Source organism: Fonsecaea nubica (assembly GCF_001646965.1).
Source record: "Fonsecaea nubica strain CBS 269.64 chromosome Unknown Scaff7, whole genome shotgun sequence".
NCBI lineage: Eukaryota > Fungi > Ascomycota > Eurotiomycetes > Chaetothyriales > Herpotrichiellaceae > Fonsecaea > Fonsecaea nubica.
The window spans coordinates 492,532-510,409 of NW_019173680.1; the positions used below are offsets into that span (position 1 = coordinate 492,532).

Below are 17,878 nucleotides of genomic sequence, written 5' to 3' on the forward strand. Positions count from 1 at the left end.
CCTCGCATGAGCAGCTCGTTCTCCCTCTGATGCTTGAAGTCTTGTCATAAACCAGCGAGAAGGGGTAGTATCCACTTGCCACGAACCGCTAAGCACACTGCGCATGTGACAACCCCTTATTATCTAAGCACCGCATGCTCACCGCCTAAGGGAAGCTTCCCTTACCTCATGCTTTAAGTCTTAGTTAAGATATACCATTTAGGAATACCTATACCTACCTATTACGTGTCGCTGCCCTCTACCTATCTACATAGGCCGTTCCCAATATTACGGTACGAAATACGCGCTAGGTGGCGTGCCCGCATATGTTCCGCCTTCAACGATCCCCTGAATAGATTTTCTTCAGTATATGTAATTGACGTCAGATACTCCTGACTCGTCCCACATCAGTATATGCTCACACTCTATCTGGAAGCTTCACCTTGACAAATCTGACAATAGGATCTGCCGCTTAATTCTTGCGACTTTATTGATTTGGCTCTGCTGAACCTGTAAGAACTCTATGTCAAGGGCCGGAAATATTAAGCTGCAATTGCCGATGGCTGTCTAAAATCCTACGCTCCTCTATTAAATGCTTAGAATAGCTCTACGGAAGGAAGTGGATAAGCTAAGCTAGCATAGAATTAGCTTATCTAGAATAATTCCGTGATAGCCACTGTGCCTATTAGTCCTATACCAGAAATCCTTCCGTGGAGTATTACTCTTTCTAGTGTAATATATTTACATCCACACTAGTGAGGAACCTTTTTTCCCCCTTAAAGTGGTCCTTTCCATTAAGGAAAGTTATATAAATGTCCGTGTTCGTATCTAAACGGCTAGAATTTTGCTATTATTTACAAGTAAAGTCTTCTTAATCTTTAATCACCACCATACTACGTTATCCACAATAAATTACCATGGCCTCTCGGTTCCCGACTTCCGCCGAGAGATCGACGATGTCAGAGCCTCCGGACGAAAGTCACCCACAGGATACCTCACGTCTCTCCATATCGCCGGTGCCAAGGGGACGACTTTCACCAGATAACGAAGCCAACCCAAATAATCAGGCAGCCGAATGGGATAGTCCTACTGTCAACCGCCTGCGTAACCGACCTGGCATGTTCGCTCCAATCAACACTAGGGAAGCGAATGCACTCTGTGCTCCCACAACTATGGCTGTACTACTCAGGTTGACGGTACCACAACTGCAACAGCGTTTTCCCACGATTCAATTCGGAAATCAGGGTTTGACGTGGCCACAGATCCAACAAATGGGCCAAAGCTTTCCAGGATTTGGTTTTCATGCTTTTTGGCCGAATAGGGTTTTCTCACCTAATGCCACTGACGAAGATATGGAGGCGGCGGAGCGAGCCCTTGGCCGATATCCACAGGTTCAGCAAATAGTACTTTCAAATTCGAATATACGGGAGTTCGGCATCATTCACACAACTGATACCCTCATGTCCCATGCTGTTGTAGGCTTTGTCCAGGGTCGAAATATCCGCTTTCAGGACTATACAGTGCCTAATAGCACGAACGTCACTCATCAGGTCACCGATCCAAGAACAGGCTTCATAGCCATCTGGTGGTTTACCTGATGTCAGGGACAGGTGGCGTGGGTATTCGAAGGGGCTCAACACCGCCGGAGGGGTGGGTATTGTCAAGAACCGTGCCAGATCTAATCAAGCACAACCTAATCCGCCCTATGATGCCACGGACCCGCGCTACACGACGCTACACGAGGCCGCACGTACCGACGCCACATGCAGCTGGCAGACTATGGCAGGCAGGGTTGTTAAAATACACGAAATTTACCTTTTCTGTAAGAACGATAGTATTAGTACCGAAAGGTTAGTTTATGTTACGAATATTCGCAGGTACTAAGCCACTAAAAAAGTACGCTATAATACTAGTGCCTAGTAATTTCCATAAGAGATGTGTTAGTTTATAGCGCTATTATAGCCCTAAAATAAGCTTATTTACCTTATACAATACGAGATTACTACGCTATAGGATTCTACCTATAACGCGTCAAATGCTATACTTTGGACCGTATATCAACGGAAACAGAACAGCGATCGACGCACTGGAATGGCAAGAGACGATCGCGATAAAGAGATCGCATAGGAACAACAGGAGGAACAGGAGGAACAGGAGGAACAGGAGGAACAGGAGGAACAGGAGGAACAGGAGGAACAGGAGGACCAGGAGGAACAGGAGGACCAGGAGGAACTGGAGGACCAGGAGGAACAACAGGAATAGGAATATCATGAATGACTAAGGGGCTATAGGCGAAGTCATACCTCCCACGGTTCGCTAAGACCTCCGAGGATTGTCCGAGGTCTCCTGAGACTAACTGTCACGAACACCCATGTGACACTATACACTCAGCTCAGGCCGCCAGCTAAGGAGTCAGGCTGACAGCCAAGCCGCTGGCTTATCGCATATACATAGTAGGGGAGATCATACCTGTCGACCTTAAAGTCTTCTTCAAGCGTTGACATCTCTATCTATAGGCTAGTTATTCTATCACTATCGATCCTATAGTACACACATTCACCCTCCAGTTAGGTAACTGGTCTGATATCCCAGGCGCGCTAGGACTATAGGGTTATTAGCTAGGAATCTGCGATTATAGCTCTTAGGAATTCGAAAGGGTTGACCATAGCTAATTTCCTAGGAAAACGCTAATAAACTAGCTCCTTAGCTCCCCTAGTAACTTTGGAAAGTTACAGGAACGAGACTGAAATAAAAGGGCCTGGAATGTTATAGGTATTCTATGAAATCTTTTTGCACAACAATAATGGCAGGAAGTGGCAGACTTTAGTACACTTTCGTCCCGCGCTCTGATTAGTTAGATGACCCCGAAGTAGTGGCGCGCGATCCGGGTGAGTGGTGTTGTAAAAGCGGCGCCGGTCGGGTGAGGCGCGTGGTGAGCTGGGCGTCGATGGAACTCCTCTTGTGTCGCCATGTTCTAGGCCCATATAATCAAGACAGCGATGACTATCAATGACCCTCTAGCCACCCTATTCTATGGTCCATATAGACAGACACCCCAGATAGGAGGTACTGACTTGACGTCGACGGCGACACGTACTTACTTGTACGAGATATACCTCGGCCCTTTTTGATAGAGGAGCTTCAACTCCTTTCTCTTCCCTACAACCTCCACCCTTAACAGTCACCTTGCTTGCTCAATAGAATACTAGACTAGGAGGGACCCGCATATCATGCATTCGTTTGTACATTGTACATTTTACCTCGTACGAACATATGCCTGTTCCGAGATCCCTGCACCGTGCTGCACATCCCCTCCTGCCTCCTATCCTTTCGTTATGCGTTGTGCATTGTGCATTGTGCAGGCGAGACTATTCTACCAGGACTAGCTCTAGTACTAGTACTACGGAGTAGCTACAGTACCTGTGAGTACCGAGTACATCATCCCTCGAACTACTATATATGATATTGCATGGCAGATCTGCAATGTGCTGGCTGGTGCCGACGCCAACACCACCGCCTTTGACAGTATCCGAGGATTGGATGTCGATGAGGTAGCCCGGCCTTGGTTTCCTTGATCCTTTTTCCATCAAGTTGTCCAGTTGTCCTCTCTGCTTTTGGTTGATGTACCAGACTCTCGCTTAGGAGGATAATGGATAGGCGAGCTACGCTTCTCCACGCCCAAATCAATTTGATGGTGACATGTCTGAATTCTTCCCCCTACCCCCTTCTCTCTCTCTCTCTCTCTCTCCGAAAGCCCAGATTGGCGAAAGACACTTCCCCCCTTGGAAATGTGCCGCGATAAAACAGACAATGGGGGATTTCTGGCTTCGTCGGCTCGGAGGAGGGGTTTTACCCGACTCCCTGCAGCAATCATGGCTAAGAACTTGTTAATCAAGAAACCATTGCCCGCTCCTTGTCTGGTCTGTATGTACCCTGGACCGTGGTGTTGTCCACCCAAGGCACGATTTACCACCCCAGGGTTGCTTCAGGCAGATATTCTTGCGCGTAGCTGCGACGATAATGGATGATCTGGAGCATATTTGGTCGGGATTCGCTTGACGGGTTTTGTCGAAACGAGGTATGTCTTTGGCGCTGTCGTCCTGCTTGCTTCGTGAGCTGGGTCTTGACTCTTGCGGACCATGAATGCTAAGCTCGACAGACAACCACACTCGATCGACTCACGCTCGTTGGCGGCGTTGTCATACGACAGAGGGAGCAGTAAACCCTTGGCCAAGGAGGATGGAGTGGTTGACAAGACAATATCAAGGCAACGACGCAGAGTCCAACACGAGACATTCACGATCAATCCAAGTCTGCCCTTGACACCCAGAGCAAGGCTTTGGGTTTTGATCGTCTGAGGCCTCGTTGGCCCTGGGAGCCACCCCATCTCCGAAGCAAAGGCGATGCGCAGATCAGGAACCACGTGGAAGAGACTTCATATCGACCTTCTCACCGAGTGAATGTCTGAAGCTGGAGCGACGTCGATCACAGCCAGAATCTCCCAATACCACCATGATCAACTTGAGTAATACACCGGCTCAAGTGCGTAATTGCGTCCTTGTCATCTTGTCGCGTCGCTGAAATTACCACGCACTGCGAGACAATTGTCCGCTGCACCTCCTACTCTTGTGAGGTCCTATATTCCGGGCGCAGCTCCCAACATGAGACTAGAATCTCCGATTCTTCCCCGTGTTATCGGCACAAGGTCTGTCCCTGTCAGGACTATTTACCTACTCGTCAGATCGTCCTTACCAAGCGACCTCTTCAAATACGAAGTATGGCCAGGTCATCCAACGTGCCGCAAGAAGACGATACTGCAAATGGGTAAAGCAAGGTTGCGACCTTGAAAATACCGATATATTTACGTCCATTGCATGCTGGGATGTCACTGGCGCGCGTCGAAGTCTGCCGGACGACAATCCTTTCCCCTGCCGCCCATTTTCAGGTTCAGGTCTGACCACCACCACCACTATTTGCGTCTTTGCGGACAACCGAGGAACGGTCTGAGTTGGCCAAGAGGGTTTTGTAATGGTTGCGATGCTCCATTCGAGAGGCCACCAACACCGGACTGTGACCTCTCTACCGAACACAGGCGTCGATTCACGAATGTCGCGGCACATTGTGTGGGGATCGCATTGACTGAGCCATGGCCACTGTACTGTGTATTGATCCCAGGACAAGGGGTTGTCTTGACAAGGTCCATCGCGAGGGAGAGGATATATATCACCAATTGCTTCACGGACGGACAATGGCAATGGCCACGACTGGGAATCAGACGCGGTCAGTGGCATGCAGCCCTTGATGGATCTCTCGAGCCGCATCCTTCTCCAGCTGCTCATCACGCCAGAAGAAGTGACTTGGGGAGAGCAACCCCATGATCCGGGAATCCCTCTCTACTGCTCCGACGAGAGCTCCCCTCTGCACCTAGGTCCATCATGCGCCGCCGCCGGCTGCATACATACACACACACACACACACACACACACGACAAGGATCCCATATGAGAATGCCCTCCTCCCTCTTGTGGTTCAGATCCGCGATGCATGCTGGCAGGGGGGTGATCGGAGCTGATTGACCAACTATCGTCCCAACCAATCCGGGGTTTACTGAAAACATATGACCCTCATCGTATGCGGTCCAAGGCACAGTGTGCAGTGTACAAGTGCCTGTGTTCCTCGGATTCTTACTCTGGCCCTTTGCGATTGTATTCTCAGGTACGGAAAAGGGCAGACGTCAAATTTCCCTGGGGAAATGTCCCCGTTGCACAAAGAATAAGGGGTTCAAGGGGTCGCGTGGTACACAAAAATCGATTGACCAGAGGGTTGACAAACTGATGGACTGACCGGTTGATCGATTCACTGACTGAGGCAGCCATGTCCATATCCGTGAAAATACGAAGCCATGAATCCATGGTTTGCAGGGGGTGCAGGGTATATGCACGGAGCGGAGTATTGTCGCACAAACAGCTCAAGCAACAGCCACAACCCCAATCATCCCCTTCCCTGGCGCGAACAGGCAAAGAGGGGAGTCGATCGAGTGAATTACACAAGATTGATTCTGCCCCCTTGTCCGCTGGAGGCTGGCTGACTGACTGGGAGCCTGGCGGCCTGGCGGCCTGACGGCCCGGTCGTGCAACAAGAACAAGAACAACGACGACAGGAGGGCCCTAGTTCTGGTCCGTCCTTAATCCAGGCCACCGCCGCTGCCGCTGCCGCCGCCGCTGCACACAGGGGTCAAGGCTCACGGTGTAACACAAGAGGAAAGTGGTACGGGACAGGGAGCAGGGAGCATGGAGAAGCAATTTCGATCTCGACCTGTACCTCCCAATCCACTATCCACCTTGTCACCTTGTCACCTGGTCACCTGGTCATGTTGTGTAATGCACCAGGAGCCAGGAACCAGGAACCAGGGATCAACACGAGGGAACACAGCAGAAAGGCTTGGTTGGAGGTTTACTTGGACGACCTCGACTCTGATACATACGGAAAAGGAGAAAGGGACACACACACATATCACTCGTCTGGTCCCGTTATCAACGAGGTGACAGGCCGAGACAGTCGACAATGTGACAGGACGACAAGATGACAAGACGAGAGACATATGCGACATGGTACATGGTCCATGGTCCATGACATATACTATATACGACGGTAAGACAAGTTATAAGGGATACTCTCTACGCGTCACTCATCGACCTGACCCCTTGTCCCCAGTCGTCGACTTCCTCTCCTGCCAGGTATTTCAGAACCTTTTACCTCTTTGAATTGATTGATTCTATACATAAACATATAATCTTCGTCTAGGCCATGTCCATGTCTATCAGACTCACAATTCTACAACGTCCTGGCTAGGCCCGGATGTATCTTCTAACAACACAAATCCAATACTCAACTCTGGCACTCGTCCATTGAATCCAAACCTCGCTCCACTCTAAATGCATTAGCAATAAGATTAATCACTCAAACATCCCACATCATGTAGTACAAGTCGAAAGGAGGTAGTAACTGTCAGTCATCATATAGTAATATTCGCATAATCAAAGAATGGAACGGGAACCTGGACGCCGACGCTGTAAATTGGTGGTCGTATGGGTCGATGTAGACCGGAAAACAAGGACGTGAAGATGAATCTGACACTGACTGAGGGAGCGCGCAGCCCTCTATGTACCGTGTGGAGGGATTTTTTGGGTTTGCGTGGCTTTGAGGCGTGTGGCCTGAAGACGCCTCGACCCGATTCGAGCGCAGCAGGTAAGAGCGGTTTGTGCGGCCGCTCTCTGAAAATTTCGAACTCCAATATAGCAATGAAAATGCAGAATGTGGTTTGGTCGTGTAATCATGGACGTTGACCGTGGGATCGCGAAGGATGAACGGGCATCGCATACTCGTGGAAAGGGAAACTGGTGCCTTCCTGCAGGAAGTGGAGAAAGGATGAGCCGTGCCTCGGAGGCCTTTAAAAGGTTGTTACCATCGGATCTGTCATATCGTTTCATCTCGCGTCATCTTGTGTCATCTCACATGGCCATTAGGAAAAAGTCTTCGTTTGCGGGTTCGTCACGGGCGTGCCGTCAGAGAAGTTCAGTGATATGGAGCTCTGACTTCACAAAGTCAATCTCGCCCGCAAACATGGCACGGTCACGACGGACGGTCTGAGGATGATGAGGCTTGAACCAGTCCAAGTTGACATCACCGTGAAAGACCACTCTGCGCTGGTCGGGACTGACGTCCATACTGCCTGGAGCGTAGAGTTGGGTACCGGACACGACGTCGCCGGTCTGGAGCAGCGTGTGGTCCTTGGAGGTCTGCTGCTTCGCCTTCAGGGCGTCCCAGTCACAACCCAATACACCGGTATGCGTGTCGACGCCAACCTTACAGCTGACATAGTCGATGCGGTATTGCAGACTGGTGAAACAGTGGGCGTTATACAGGAGATAGTAGGTTGAGTTTCGGTAGACCATACATGGCCGTTCGACGTTCGGGCCGTCTTCGCTGAAACTGTTGGCGTTTGAGAACAAGTAGACAGGCTTGCCGATTGGTGTGACAAGGTCTTGGGGGTCCATCAATTGAAGATACAGTGGAGTAGGCACAACAGGGTTTTCGGTATTGCCACAGGCACCACCATGTCCAACGGCGTTTCCATCCGTTTTGTAGACCAGGTAGTTCTCGTTGTTGATGGGATCGATAAAGAGATTTGGATCGATGTTACCGCCTCGAGGCAAATCGCACACGATGGGATCGTCGAGAGGAATGTAAGGCCCTGTCACATTGGGAGAGGTGGCAGCACCAATGCAGTGCTTCTGTGGATGTGTCCGCCCCACGGCCGCAAAATACATGACCCACGATCCGTCCAGGCGCTGGTTCACGTCAGGGGCCCAGACACCAGCATGAGGAGACCGACGTGCCCAACCTGGCGTCGTGGGTAGAGCATCATAGCCTTCATGCAGCTTCCAGGTCGAAAAGTCCGGTGAGGAGGCAAGTTGCACGTTGATCTTGCCGGTCTGAGTACTGAAGGCATACCACGTCTCAAAGCCACTGCTGGTGTCTAACGCGAGGCCTGGGTCAGGAAAGTTGGAAGCGACTGCAGGACCAACCGCTGCAGCGGACACCGAAGCGCGAAAAGATTGTGACGAGGACTGCGATTGGAGCGAAGCTAGGAAGGTCAGGCACACCGTGATGCTGGTGATGGCATTCTGGATCAAAGGGGCCGGCATGGTGGAGGTGATAAACGATTACTGGGCCCGGGCGCACGGGCGCAAACGAGGCGTTGATCACGCAAGAGATAAAATGCCCAAGATGGTTGGCTCTTTACGATAACTTTGCAGATAGGACATGCACAAACACGAGGCTTCGCTTGATGGCTCGGTGGATAAAGGAGGAGGGGGAGGAAGGAAGCGGGCGCGCTTTGCTAGTCGACGGGCCTGAACATGACCGTAAAGGAAGGGATCGAGGTCCGTAGTTAGTCTGACTGTTGAGAAGGGGTACAGAAGAGAAAGGCATTTTGTCCTTTGTACGTAAGGAAGAGTAAACGACAATATGAGCGACGGAACAGCGGATGGAAGCGTGGAACTGTGGAAGTACGGAGGCAAAAAAATCTCTCGCATGGGCGAATGCACAGCCTGACAGAGAGCGCGCAGTTGAGGTTTTCCGGAGCGTAACAGTAGAAGCAGTAGCGAGACTGCGGAAAAGGAGCACCACCCATCACCAGCACAAGCGAGAGCCTCACACCTTAGCTCTCACTCGTGTCAACTCACCACTCCGGCTCACCCGTCAGTACCGAGTGCTCGTACAGTAGTACCCCGACCAAAAGAGTTCAATACCCTTTCAATAATTGCCTAGACACGGGGGGGCAGCCTGACGTAGCTGCGCAGGTGCTGAGGTGCATCTGAAACCACCAGAAGCTCCAGAACTTCGTCAACCTCGTCAACCACCGCAGCCACGTGTGAGAAACAACGATTTTCCGCAAGCCATCGACGCCTATCATCAGCCATTGCTGTCATTGCATGCCCCCAGCCTCCCACTCTTCCGGCAGACCCAGTCCCCAATAATCCTCCCCGGCCTCCTCCATTGCATCCCAGCCTCTCTCACCGTCCTCATATCGATACACATAACGTCCAAAAAGGAAGATGCTACATCATGATGATCGCAAGTTCCGATCCAGAAAGAGCGAGGACCACACCAGACCAACAACGCGTCCCAGAAGGGCTATTTGTGTGTTTGTTTCAATTTACTGTAGCCTTTCGCCAGGGCGTGGTTGGCCCAGTGAGAAGGTTGGTTCTACCGTCTGTCAAATACAAGCTCCAACAAAGGGTTGCGAACCTTCTTGGATCTTCTTGTTCCTCACCAAGTGGTACTTCCCGCGTTTTGGGATTCCCTGTTTCTGTTACTGGAGCCCATCTTTTCGCACGAATACAAGTTTAAAAAATCTCAAACACTAACCGGATGGGATTATTTTTAGGTCAATCTTTGCTCACCTGCCATCTGGTGGCCCAGTTTTGCAGTTTCAATCCACTCACACTCGAAAAGCGCAAGGCGGTCCGACCACGGCTGTACCTGAAATGGTGGCAATACTCTACTGCATGCAAGCTCTTTTAGAACAGTTCCAGTTATTGCTTGGTCCCGAGAATAATTCTCCTCGCCACCTGGTTTTAGGCCTCTGCTCACATACGAGACTGCCTCCCACGGGATTCAAGAGCTGGACCCCAAGAACATCCATGAATCCTTCCGAACATAAGGCAGCCGATTACAAGCGAATAAGCAAGCCATGATCGCGATGTGTTTGCGCGATTCATCAGTCCACGCCTCACGAGTTTTCCCCCCTGGTTTTCTCTCGCAGTGGTCTGTTTACCCCCAAGGATAGGCTCCATTAGGCTAGGCACGACCAAAACAAAGAGACAGCCAAAAACCCGGCCAAAAGTGGGATGGGCGGGCGCAGCAGTAGCTGAAGGGTCATCCAGCTTCTAGCCCCCGATGCTTAACGGCGCTAAGATGGCATGGTGACCTCTAGCTCGGTTGGTGGTGGAGTGTCCATTTCTGAATGCGTCCACTGTCACGTAACAGGGCACGAACCAAATCCAAGGGCCTGTGGGCACCCCGGGGGTGGTGGGACCCTGCGGCCTTGTGGCAGCTGGGGTTCGGTCTCTGCGCATGGATCACACGGTCACATCTGATTGAATTACCACTTCAACGGTCCCCTCTTTCGTGCATGAGCTTGGCCAGATTCATGTGGCCGCCAACTGACAAAGTGATGGACAGGTTGAAGGGGGGGCAACCTTCCCTGTTCGCAATCTCAGTCAAATGAGCTCGCCTGATGGCTCATGGTCGACTCGGTACTGGGTGTGGTTTCTGACAGGGCTCTCTGGTTGACCGACTTTGTGACCATTGGCCGATCATGCAGCAATTGTCCGCTCGCGTATGCAATTCCTGAATGCACATGCTCTCCGAGCAGGCAGTCGCCGAAGCTGACATCTTACTCTAGCACGGAGGATGTCACCGCCCAATAGCGCCTGAGGCTGGGGGAATGTTTGTTGATAAATGGGGAGAGGCTGATCAGACTCCATCCGAGTGGATAGGGAGGATCCCGCCATCGTGAATACGGTAAGCGTCTATGGCTGAAAAAGGCACCAGGAGGCTCTTGCGCCCCAGACACCCAAACCTTGTCGACGCCGTATCTGTTCCAGGATGGCTGGCATTACTGTGGTCCTTCCAATCTGAAGCCACGTCGGGGAAATCAGCCCTGGTGAGTGGCATGGTGCTTGGTGGTCTTGGGTTGGTGCTTGCGATGTCTTGTTCCTTCATAAGACTTGGTCGTCTTCCCTTGGGCTTCGCTTGGTTTTCTTGTGTTCTACTAACCCTCTCATACTACATAGCTGTCCGGCCGCAGTCTTTCTTTCTTCGTTGCCCTCTTGTCTATAGGTAATAATGGCGTTCACACGCCTTCTCAAGGCTGTCGCCGCCCTCACACTCGTTTCCTCGATCCAATCCGTCGCCGCCGATGGTGGCTCCGGCGACAGCTCAGTCTGCGCCTCGTCGTCCAAATGCATTCCATTCACTATTGACCTCACATGGGCGCCCACAGACCCCAGCAAAGGCATCTCCAGAAATGCCATCCTGACCAACGGCTCCCTGCCCGGTCCTCCCTTGAAGATGAAGGTCGGGGACTGCGTCGACTTTGTCGTCAACAACAACATGCCTAATGCCACTGGCATTCACTTCCACGGTATTCGTCAAAATGGTACACCATGGGCCGACGGTGTGCCCGGTGTCAGCCAATACTCGATCCAACCTGGTACCAGCTACATGTATCAATGGACCGCGACCGAGTCGGGCAACTACTTCTACCATGCTCATTACAAGGGACAGATGATGGATGGTCTCTACGGTGCCATTCTCATTGCTCCAGCGGATGATGCTGAGACGCCCTTCAGCCAGATCAGCAGCTCTGATGTGGATGCCATCACCAAGGCCGCGCTCAACGTGGAGCCCGTCTTTGTCACCGACTGGAACCGATACACCTTCAACGAGTTCTTTGCGGTTGAACAGACGGCCAATGTCGACTGGGCCTGCAGTGACTCGATCACCCTGAACGGATTCGGTTCGCAGTACTGCCCATCTATTGCCGACCTCACCGCATCTGCTGCTCCTCAAGAACCGCAAGTGCTGAACGGCTCCTCTCTGACCGCCAAGGGCTGTGTTCCTCCTAACAATGCTGCCATCCAAGGTGGCCAGTACCTTGCGCTCCAGAACCTGGCTGCTTTGCCTACCGATGCTTACGACACCTGCATTGGCTACGGTGGTTCGAACTTCACCTACTCGGTCGACCCCAGCAATGGATGGGCTGCGATGAGCTTCATCAGCCCTGCCGGTGTTGTGTTGGTCAAGGTCACCATTGACAGCCACAAGCTGTACGTCTACGAAATCAACGGCAACTACATCGTCCCTCAAGTCGTGGACCAGATCAGTCTCAGCAACGGTGACCGTGTCTCGTTCTTGGTCAAGCTCGACCAAACCCCCGGTGACTACACGATCCGTGTTGCCAACGAGGGTATCAACCAGGTCATCTCGGGCTTTGGTGTCCTGTCGTACAAGGGTGGCAACAACGCGCCCGCTGGCGTCTCGGCGATGAACTATGGTGGCCAGAATACTACTGCCATTGTCCCCCTGAACAACGCTCTCGCCGCTCCTTACCCAGCCAACACCCCTGCGCCCAGCGCCGATGTCAGCTTCATCCTGGACATCCAGAAGTCTCCCGTTCAACCTACCGAGGCGTGGGCCTGGACCCTGTCGGGCACCGACTCGTACAACATGACCAGCGATGATGACACTCCCCCTCTTCTGTTCCAGAGCCCGTCGAGCATTCCCACCAGCGACTTGATCTTGGAGACCAAGGCCAACCAGTGGGTTGACTTGATCATCAAGGTTTCGGGCCCCGTGGCTGAGCCGCATCCCATCCACAAGCACGCCAACAAGTTCTACATGATCGGCGCCGGTGTGGGCGACTTCAACTTCACCAACGTGGCCGATGCCATCACGGCCGGCTACCCCTTCAACCTGGTCAACCCTCCTTATGTTGACGGCTTCACCAGCATCCCTGCCGAGGGCAACAACACGTGGATGGTGTTCCGGTACGAGGTCAACACGCCTGGTGCCTGGCTCCTCCACTGCCACGTCCAGTCGCACTTTTCTGGTGGTATGGCTGTTGCTATTCTCGACGCTGTTGACAACTTCCCCACTGTGCCATCGGATGTGGGCAAGGTCTGCCCCGGCTCCGGCACCAGCACGTCTGGCAGCGACAACTCGGGCACGCAAGTGCAGAACGAGGGATCCTCCAGCACGACCAGCGCCGTGTCTACGTCGTCATTTACTGGTGCGGCCTCGTCAGTGATGGTATCATCTGGCACGGCAGCTCTTGGATTGCTCGCTCTTGCTTTTGCTCTGTGAATGTCTTGAAAGCATATATATATCTTAGTAATGAGTTTCATTTTTTGTCTGTCATCTAGCATTTGTTTTCACGGGGGAATATAGTGCGCAATACAAAATGTGTGGGAAAAGCCCTCACTTTCAGTCCGCAGTACATGACGAAAGAGGATTTTGATTTTGATTTTATTTTTTTGTTTTTGGGCCCTTGGGAGAAACGGCCTTGCGAAGCATACCCATAACATAGGACCCGGCGTGACAGACGAAATTGATCCCAATCATCTATCTATTTATCTATCTACCACATGAATACAATATTCTACGCAGTAGTATTCTGATGGCTTCCCTACCCTACATAGGACATACATACTTAGAGAATGCCTCCCTCTCGCAGAAGTGCTTTGCTTGTGCTTACATGCGTGCTTTCCCAAAGTTTGACCTGGCCTGGTTTCGTGGGCGACGGGGGAAATTGGATTGTGGCTGTGGCTGGGGGGAGGGGGTTGCTCGCGTGCTCGTCTGTGAGTCCCTATGAGTAATTACTTGTTACCACCACCACTTGGGTGCCACTGGTGCCGTTGTTGCCCCTGGTGCCACTTGGTCCAGGCAGGCTACCAACGAGAACGAGTTTCTACTGCCGAGTGAGTCGCAGAGTCTGAAGACCGAATATGAGTCGGGAGGGGAGTAGAGTACGGAGTACTGGGTACCGAGTAGAGTAGTCACTAACCAAATAGACCAACAGATTGCCAGATCCAACAACAGTCGCCAACAGCTCGCCCGCTGAAACGGCGCCTCGGAAATTTGGGACCACTCACTCAGTGGACCGGACAGACAGACAGACAGACGATGGGCGTGCGGGTCTCTGACCAGACGAGATGAGATGAGATGAGGAAGATGTAGCGAGACCGAGTCCAAGGGGGATCGGCCCGACTATGAGGTACTACTCGTACTAGGGACAAGGACTGCGACTTAGTCCTGCGACTACTACTTGCGGTACAGGGTACTTGTTCCTCTCCATCTCAATCAAATCGCGGTTTTGGGGTTGGGTTGGGGTTGGTTGGTGTTGGGTCTTGGTCACACTACCTCGTACCTATCACCACCACTATCGCCCCTGGCTAGGACCTATCCCCACGGCCACTCTCGCTCTCACTCTCGCTACCATGGCGCCATGATCAATGGTTCTTTGAGCACTTCTTGCGTCCACTCTCGGTACTGGTACTGGTAGTCAGAAGAGGGACTTTGCGGTGATGTGGTATGTGGTTATGACCAAGCTTCCTCCAAGCCTCCAAGCCTATGTTTTGCCTCTGGTGCCCGGGACCAAGTCCTCGGCAATGCTGGGCGATGCTGGGCAAAAGCTTGGTGAATCACAATAGCCAAGCACACCAAGCACACCGAGACAGACAGACCTACCTCTGGTTTGATGGTACAGTGCCTACTCGGTACAGTGCTCGGTACTTGTATAAGTACCCATGGAGTATGGAGTATGGAGGTACGCAGTACCATATCCATATGAGGAAATAGGTTTCCCCCCCCCCCCCCCCCCAATCCTACGAACTCGTTTCACAAGTACCGAGTACAGGGCACAGACCTTGTAGGTACAAGGACTAAATATTCGGTTACTCCTTCTCCTTCTCCGTACTAGGTACTTGAGTAGGAATGAGGAGGAGTTTGTGCTTTGTGGAGGCGAGAGTGGAAGGATCCCAGGATTCCAGAGCTCAGACCTCAGACCTCAGAGATGTGGGATCGAACCAAATCAACCAAAGGCCAAGGCCAAGGCTGAGGCTGAAGGATCAAACACTCACTGCCTCGTACCGTACATACCTCTCATACTCTCCCTTGTCACTTGATCAGGTACCAGGTACCAGGTACAAGGTACTGAATTCCCATGTTCCCGCACTCCCCTTCTTCCTTTAGGTACGTGTCATATTATTTATTGCATATTATCATATATTACTATTTTTTCGACATGCCACCGTAAATAGGTATATCTAACACTTCAATCTCTTTTATGGTTGGGCACTATGCCCGCGCGTGCGCGGCTCAATCTACTAGGTTAGGTACCTCATCAAACACAAACTGTATCCCCAAGTGTTAATCGTAACCATAACTATAACTATAACTGTAACTGTAACTGTAACCCAAAGTTGTCACGACTCTCACAATGTCATGACACGAGACGACACGACGAGACGGACACGAGACGGAGATGAAGTAGGTATTTGTTGACAGTGACAACAATCAGATCAAATCGGATCGCCCTTGGTCTGGACCTCTACCTAATAGGTAAATCAAGAATTCCAATGTATCGCGTACCATTCGATACATCTTCATCGTCTACCGGCTCCGACTCAGACTCCGACTCCGACAACACGGTCTGTCTCCGAGGGACTTGTAGAACGAAGATTCTTGACTCGACTCGACTCGACTCGACTCTGACCTGACTTCTACCTTAAACTACCTTATACCAGTGCCTGGTGCCTGGTGTTTGGTATTTGGTGTCTGGTAGTCCAGCTACCGCACCAACACACACGTACCAACACAATATCACAGATGCCTCGACTTTGAACCAGCAAACCAGTATCTCCCAACATCTTCGTCCACTGACACAATACACACTCTCAGATGCAACGCTCACTATACCCCTTCTCATCTCTACCACCCTGTCACTGTCACTGTCCCTCTCCCTGCCACGAATGACCCATTGACCTGTTCGTTGCACTATAATAGTCCCCCATGGTCCCGTCCCTTTCCCATCCATCTCCTCCCCTCTCCCTCTAGGATTTCCTGTCAAAAGTGTATGGTAACGCTCACCTCGCCACCACATCCGCCCCCATTGCACGACCCCTTGACAGTCAAGTCCCAATTGATCCGGCGCTTCTCGAACTCGAACCCACCAATGTCACGGGCGGCGGCGGCGGCAGCGGCACGTTTCCACGCGTCGCCCACGGGGAGAGGGCAGTGAAGCGGCCCGTGCGGGCAGCCAAAAGGGTCGATGGGTGGAAGGGGGAGTGCCTCTGGCTCGGGCTCGGGCTCGGGCTCGCGTTTGGCGACGGCCTCACAGACGACACCTTGAGGGCAGGGGTCGATGATGGGTCGGTTCATTCGCTGCACTACATCCCGCTTGGCTTTGGCTTTGGATCGCTGCGACTCTGAGAGTGTTTCCAACTCGCCGCCGGGTCCGAAGGGGTTGAATGGCAGAGGTGCGCCGTTGCGGGGTCTCTCACGTCTGGCTAAAGCTGTGGTTGAAGCTGAAGCCGAAGCGGACGCCGAAGGGGTGGTTGCCGCTGCGGCTATCGTGGTCGGCCCTCCGCTCAGTGCGTCGATGGTTTCGCAGAGAAACTGGGGATCTGATCACAAATACAATATATTGGTTAGCAGCGGTGTTTTTGTTGGGCCAGAAGCAGAGAGAGACAATGTCCTTGGAAGGAAAAGAACCCATCTGTCTCCTGAGAGGGGAGCTGACTTACCACAAGTAGAATCACAGCCGGTAATGGAAGTGTCCCCCAAGGCTTCCAGCGTGCACAGGTTCCAGCACCCGCACTGCACTTCCATGTGCAATGGCGCAAGGCCCGAGGTGTCGTCTGTCGCCGCTTGAGGAGAAGGGAGAGCCATAGACACGGCGGCCGAGGCGGCCAGAATGGCAAGGATGTTAGATATGACGGCAGGCATGCTGAGTGTCGAAATGACCACGTCGATTGTCGATGACTTGGGAAAATGCGTAAAATAAATGGATGGACTTTAACGATTGTGTTTGTGCTTTGCTTGGGTGTGTCTCTTCCTGTGTTTGAATGCTTCGTTGTTTTTCCTGTCCTGAGAATAAATTCCCTTTTCCGAGAGATACTCAGACATATTTATACCTCAACAACACCCATCGACCTCATGGACCATGACAGGCGAGAATCTCCCCATTCCTCCTTTTCCATCCCAACTCCATCTCTCTGCCCGAGTCTGCCTTGTCAATAAATTAAATGTGCGTGAAGGGGAAATGACCACCGTCTCTGACGACCAGTGATCTGACAACGAACAATAGTAGGTGTGTTCTTCTGAGTTGGGAGGCGTCTCACCATCAACCTGTACAAGTTTGATCTTGCAGCCAGCAGTCGCGACGAGGACAGAAGGTGCAGGAGAAGTGGGCACTTCTCGTCATGAGGGGCGAGGCTGTTCGGACATTCCAGCCATACATCAACGACAACACGACAGCACGCCGACGCGGAGACGGTAAAGATTGAAACCAAAGTACCGTCGTCGGCATTGGCGCAGGAGAAAGAAACCACTTCAAACGACAAACTCATCTGGAAGTCTCCTACTTGTCCCGTATACTTCAGGAGAACAGACAGCTCAACACGAGATAGACAGCCTTGGCTATACGTCCTGGCCGTTGATTGGATTGGGGCCAGACGACGAGGTCAACAGCCACGAAGCAACATGATATTTTAGCTTTAGCTGGCGTACTCAGGAGCGCAGCTCAAGGGGGGAACTTTTGCATCTGTGGG

The 17,878-nt window shown here is 52.0% G+C and overlaps 3 protein-coding genes across 3 annotated transcripts; 1 reads left to right on the top strand and 2 right to left on the bottom strand.

Annotated features, from left to right (window-relative positions):
- Positions 1 to 7,543: 7,543 nt before the first annotated feature.
- Positions 7,544 to 8,686, bottom strand: AYO20_01789 (hypothetical protein; the record flags this gene model as incomplete). Its single annotated transcript, XM_022640095.1, has 1 exon — positions 7,544 to 8,686. One exon carries the CDS (start codon positions 8,684 to 8,686, stop codon positions 7,544 to 7,546), a length of 1,143 nt encoding a protein of 380 aa, XP_022504050.1.
- A 2,707-nt stretch (positions 8,687 to 11,393) lies between these two features.
- AYO20_01790 (hypothetical protein) lies at positions 11,394 to 13,412 on the top strand (the record flags this gene model as incomplete). The annotated part of the gene is made up of 1 exon (XM_022640096.1): positions 11,394 to 13,412. The coding sequence occupies one exon, from the start codon at positions 11,394 to 11,396 to the stop codon at positions 13,410 to 13,412; it is 2,019 nt and encodes a 672-aa protein (XP_022504051.1).
- Positions 13,413 to 16,172: 2,760 nt separating this feature from the next.
- Positions 16,173 to 17,054, bottom strand: AYO20_01791 (hypothetical protein; the record flags this gene model as incomplete). The annotated part of the gene is made up of 2 exons (XM_022640097.1): positions 16,173 to 16,732; positions 16,853 to 17,054. The coding sequence occupies 2 exons, from the start codon at positions 17,052 to 17,054 to the stop codon at positions 16,173 to 16,175; spliced, it is 762 nt and encodes a 253-aa protein (XP_022504052.1).
- Between the last annotated feature and the right edge of the window lie 824 nt (positions 17,055 to 17,878).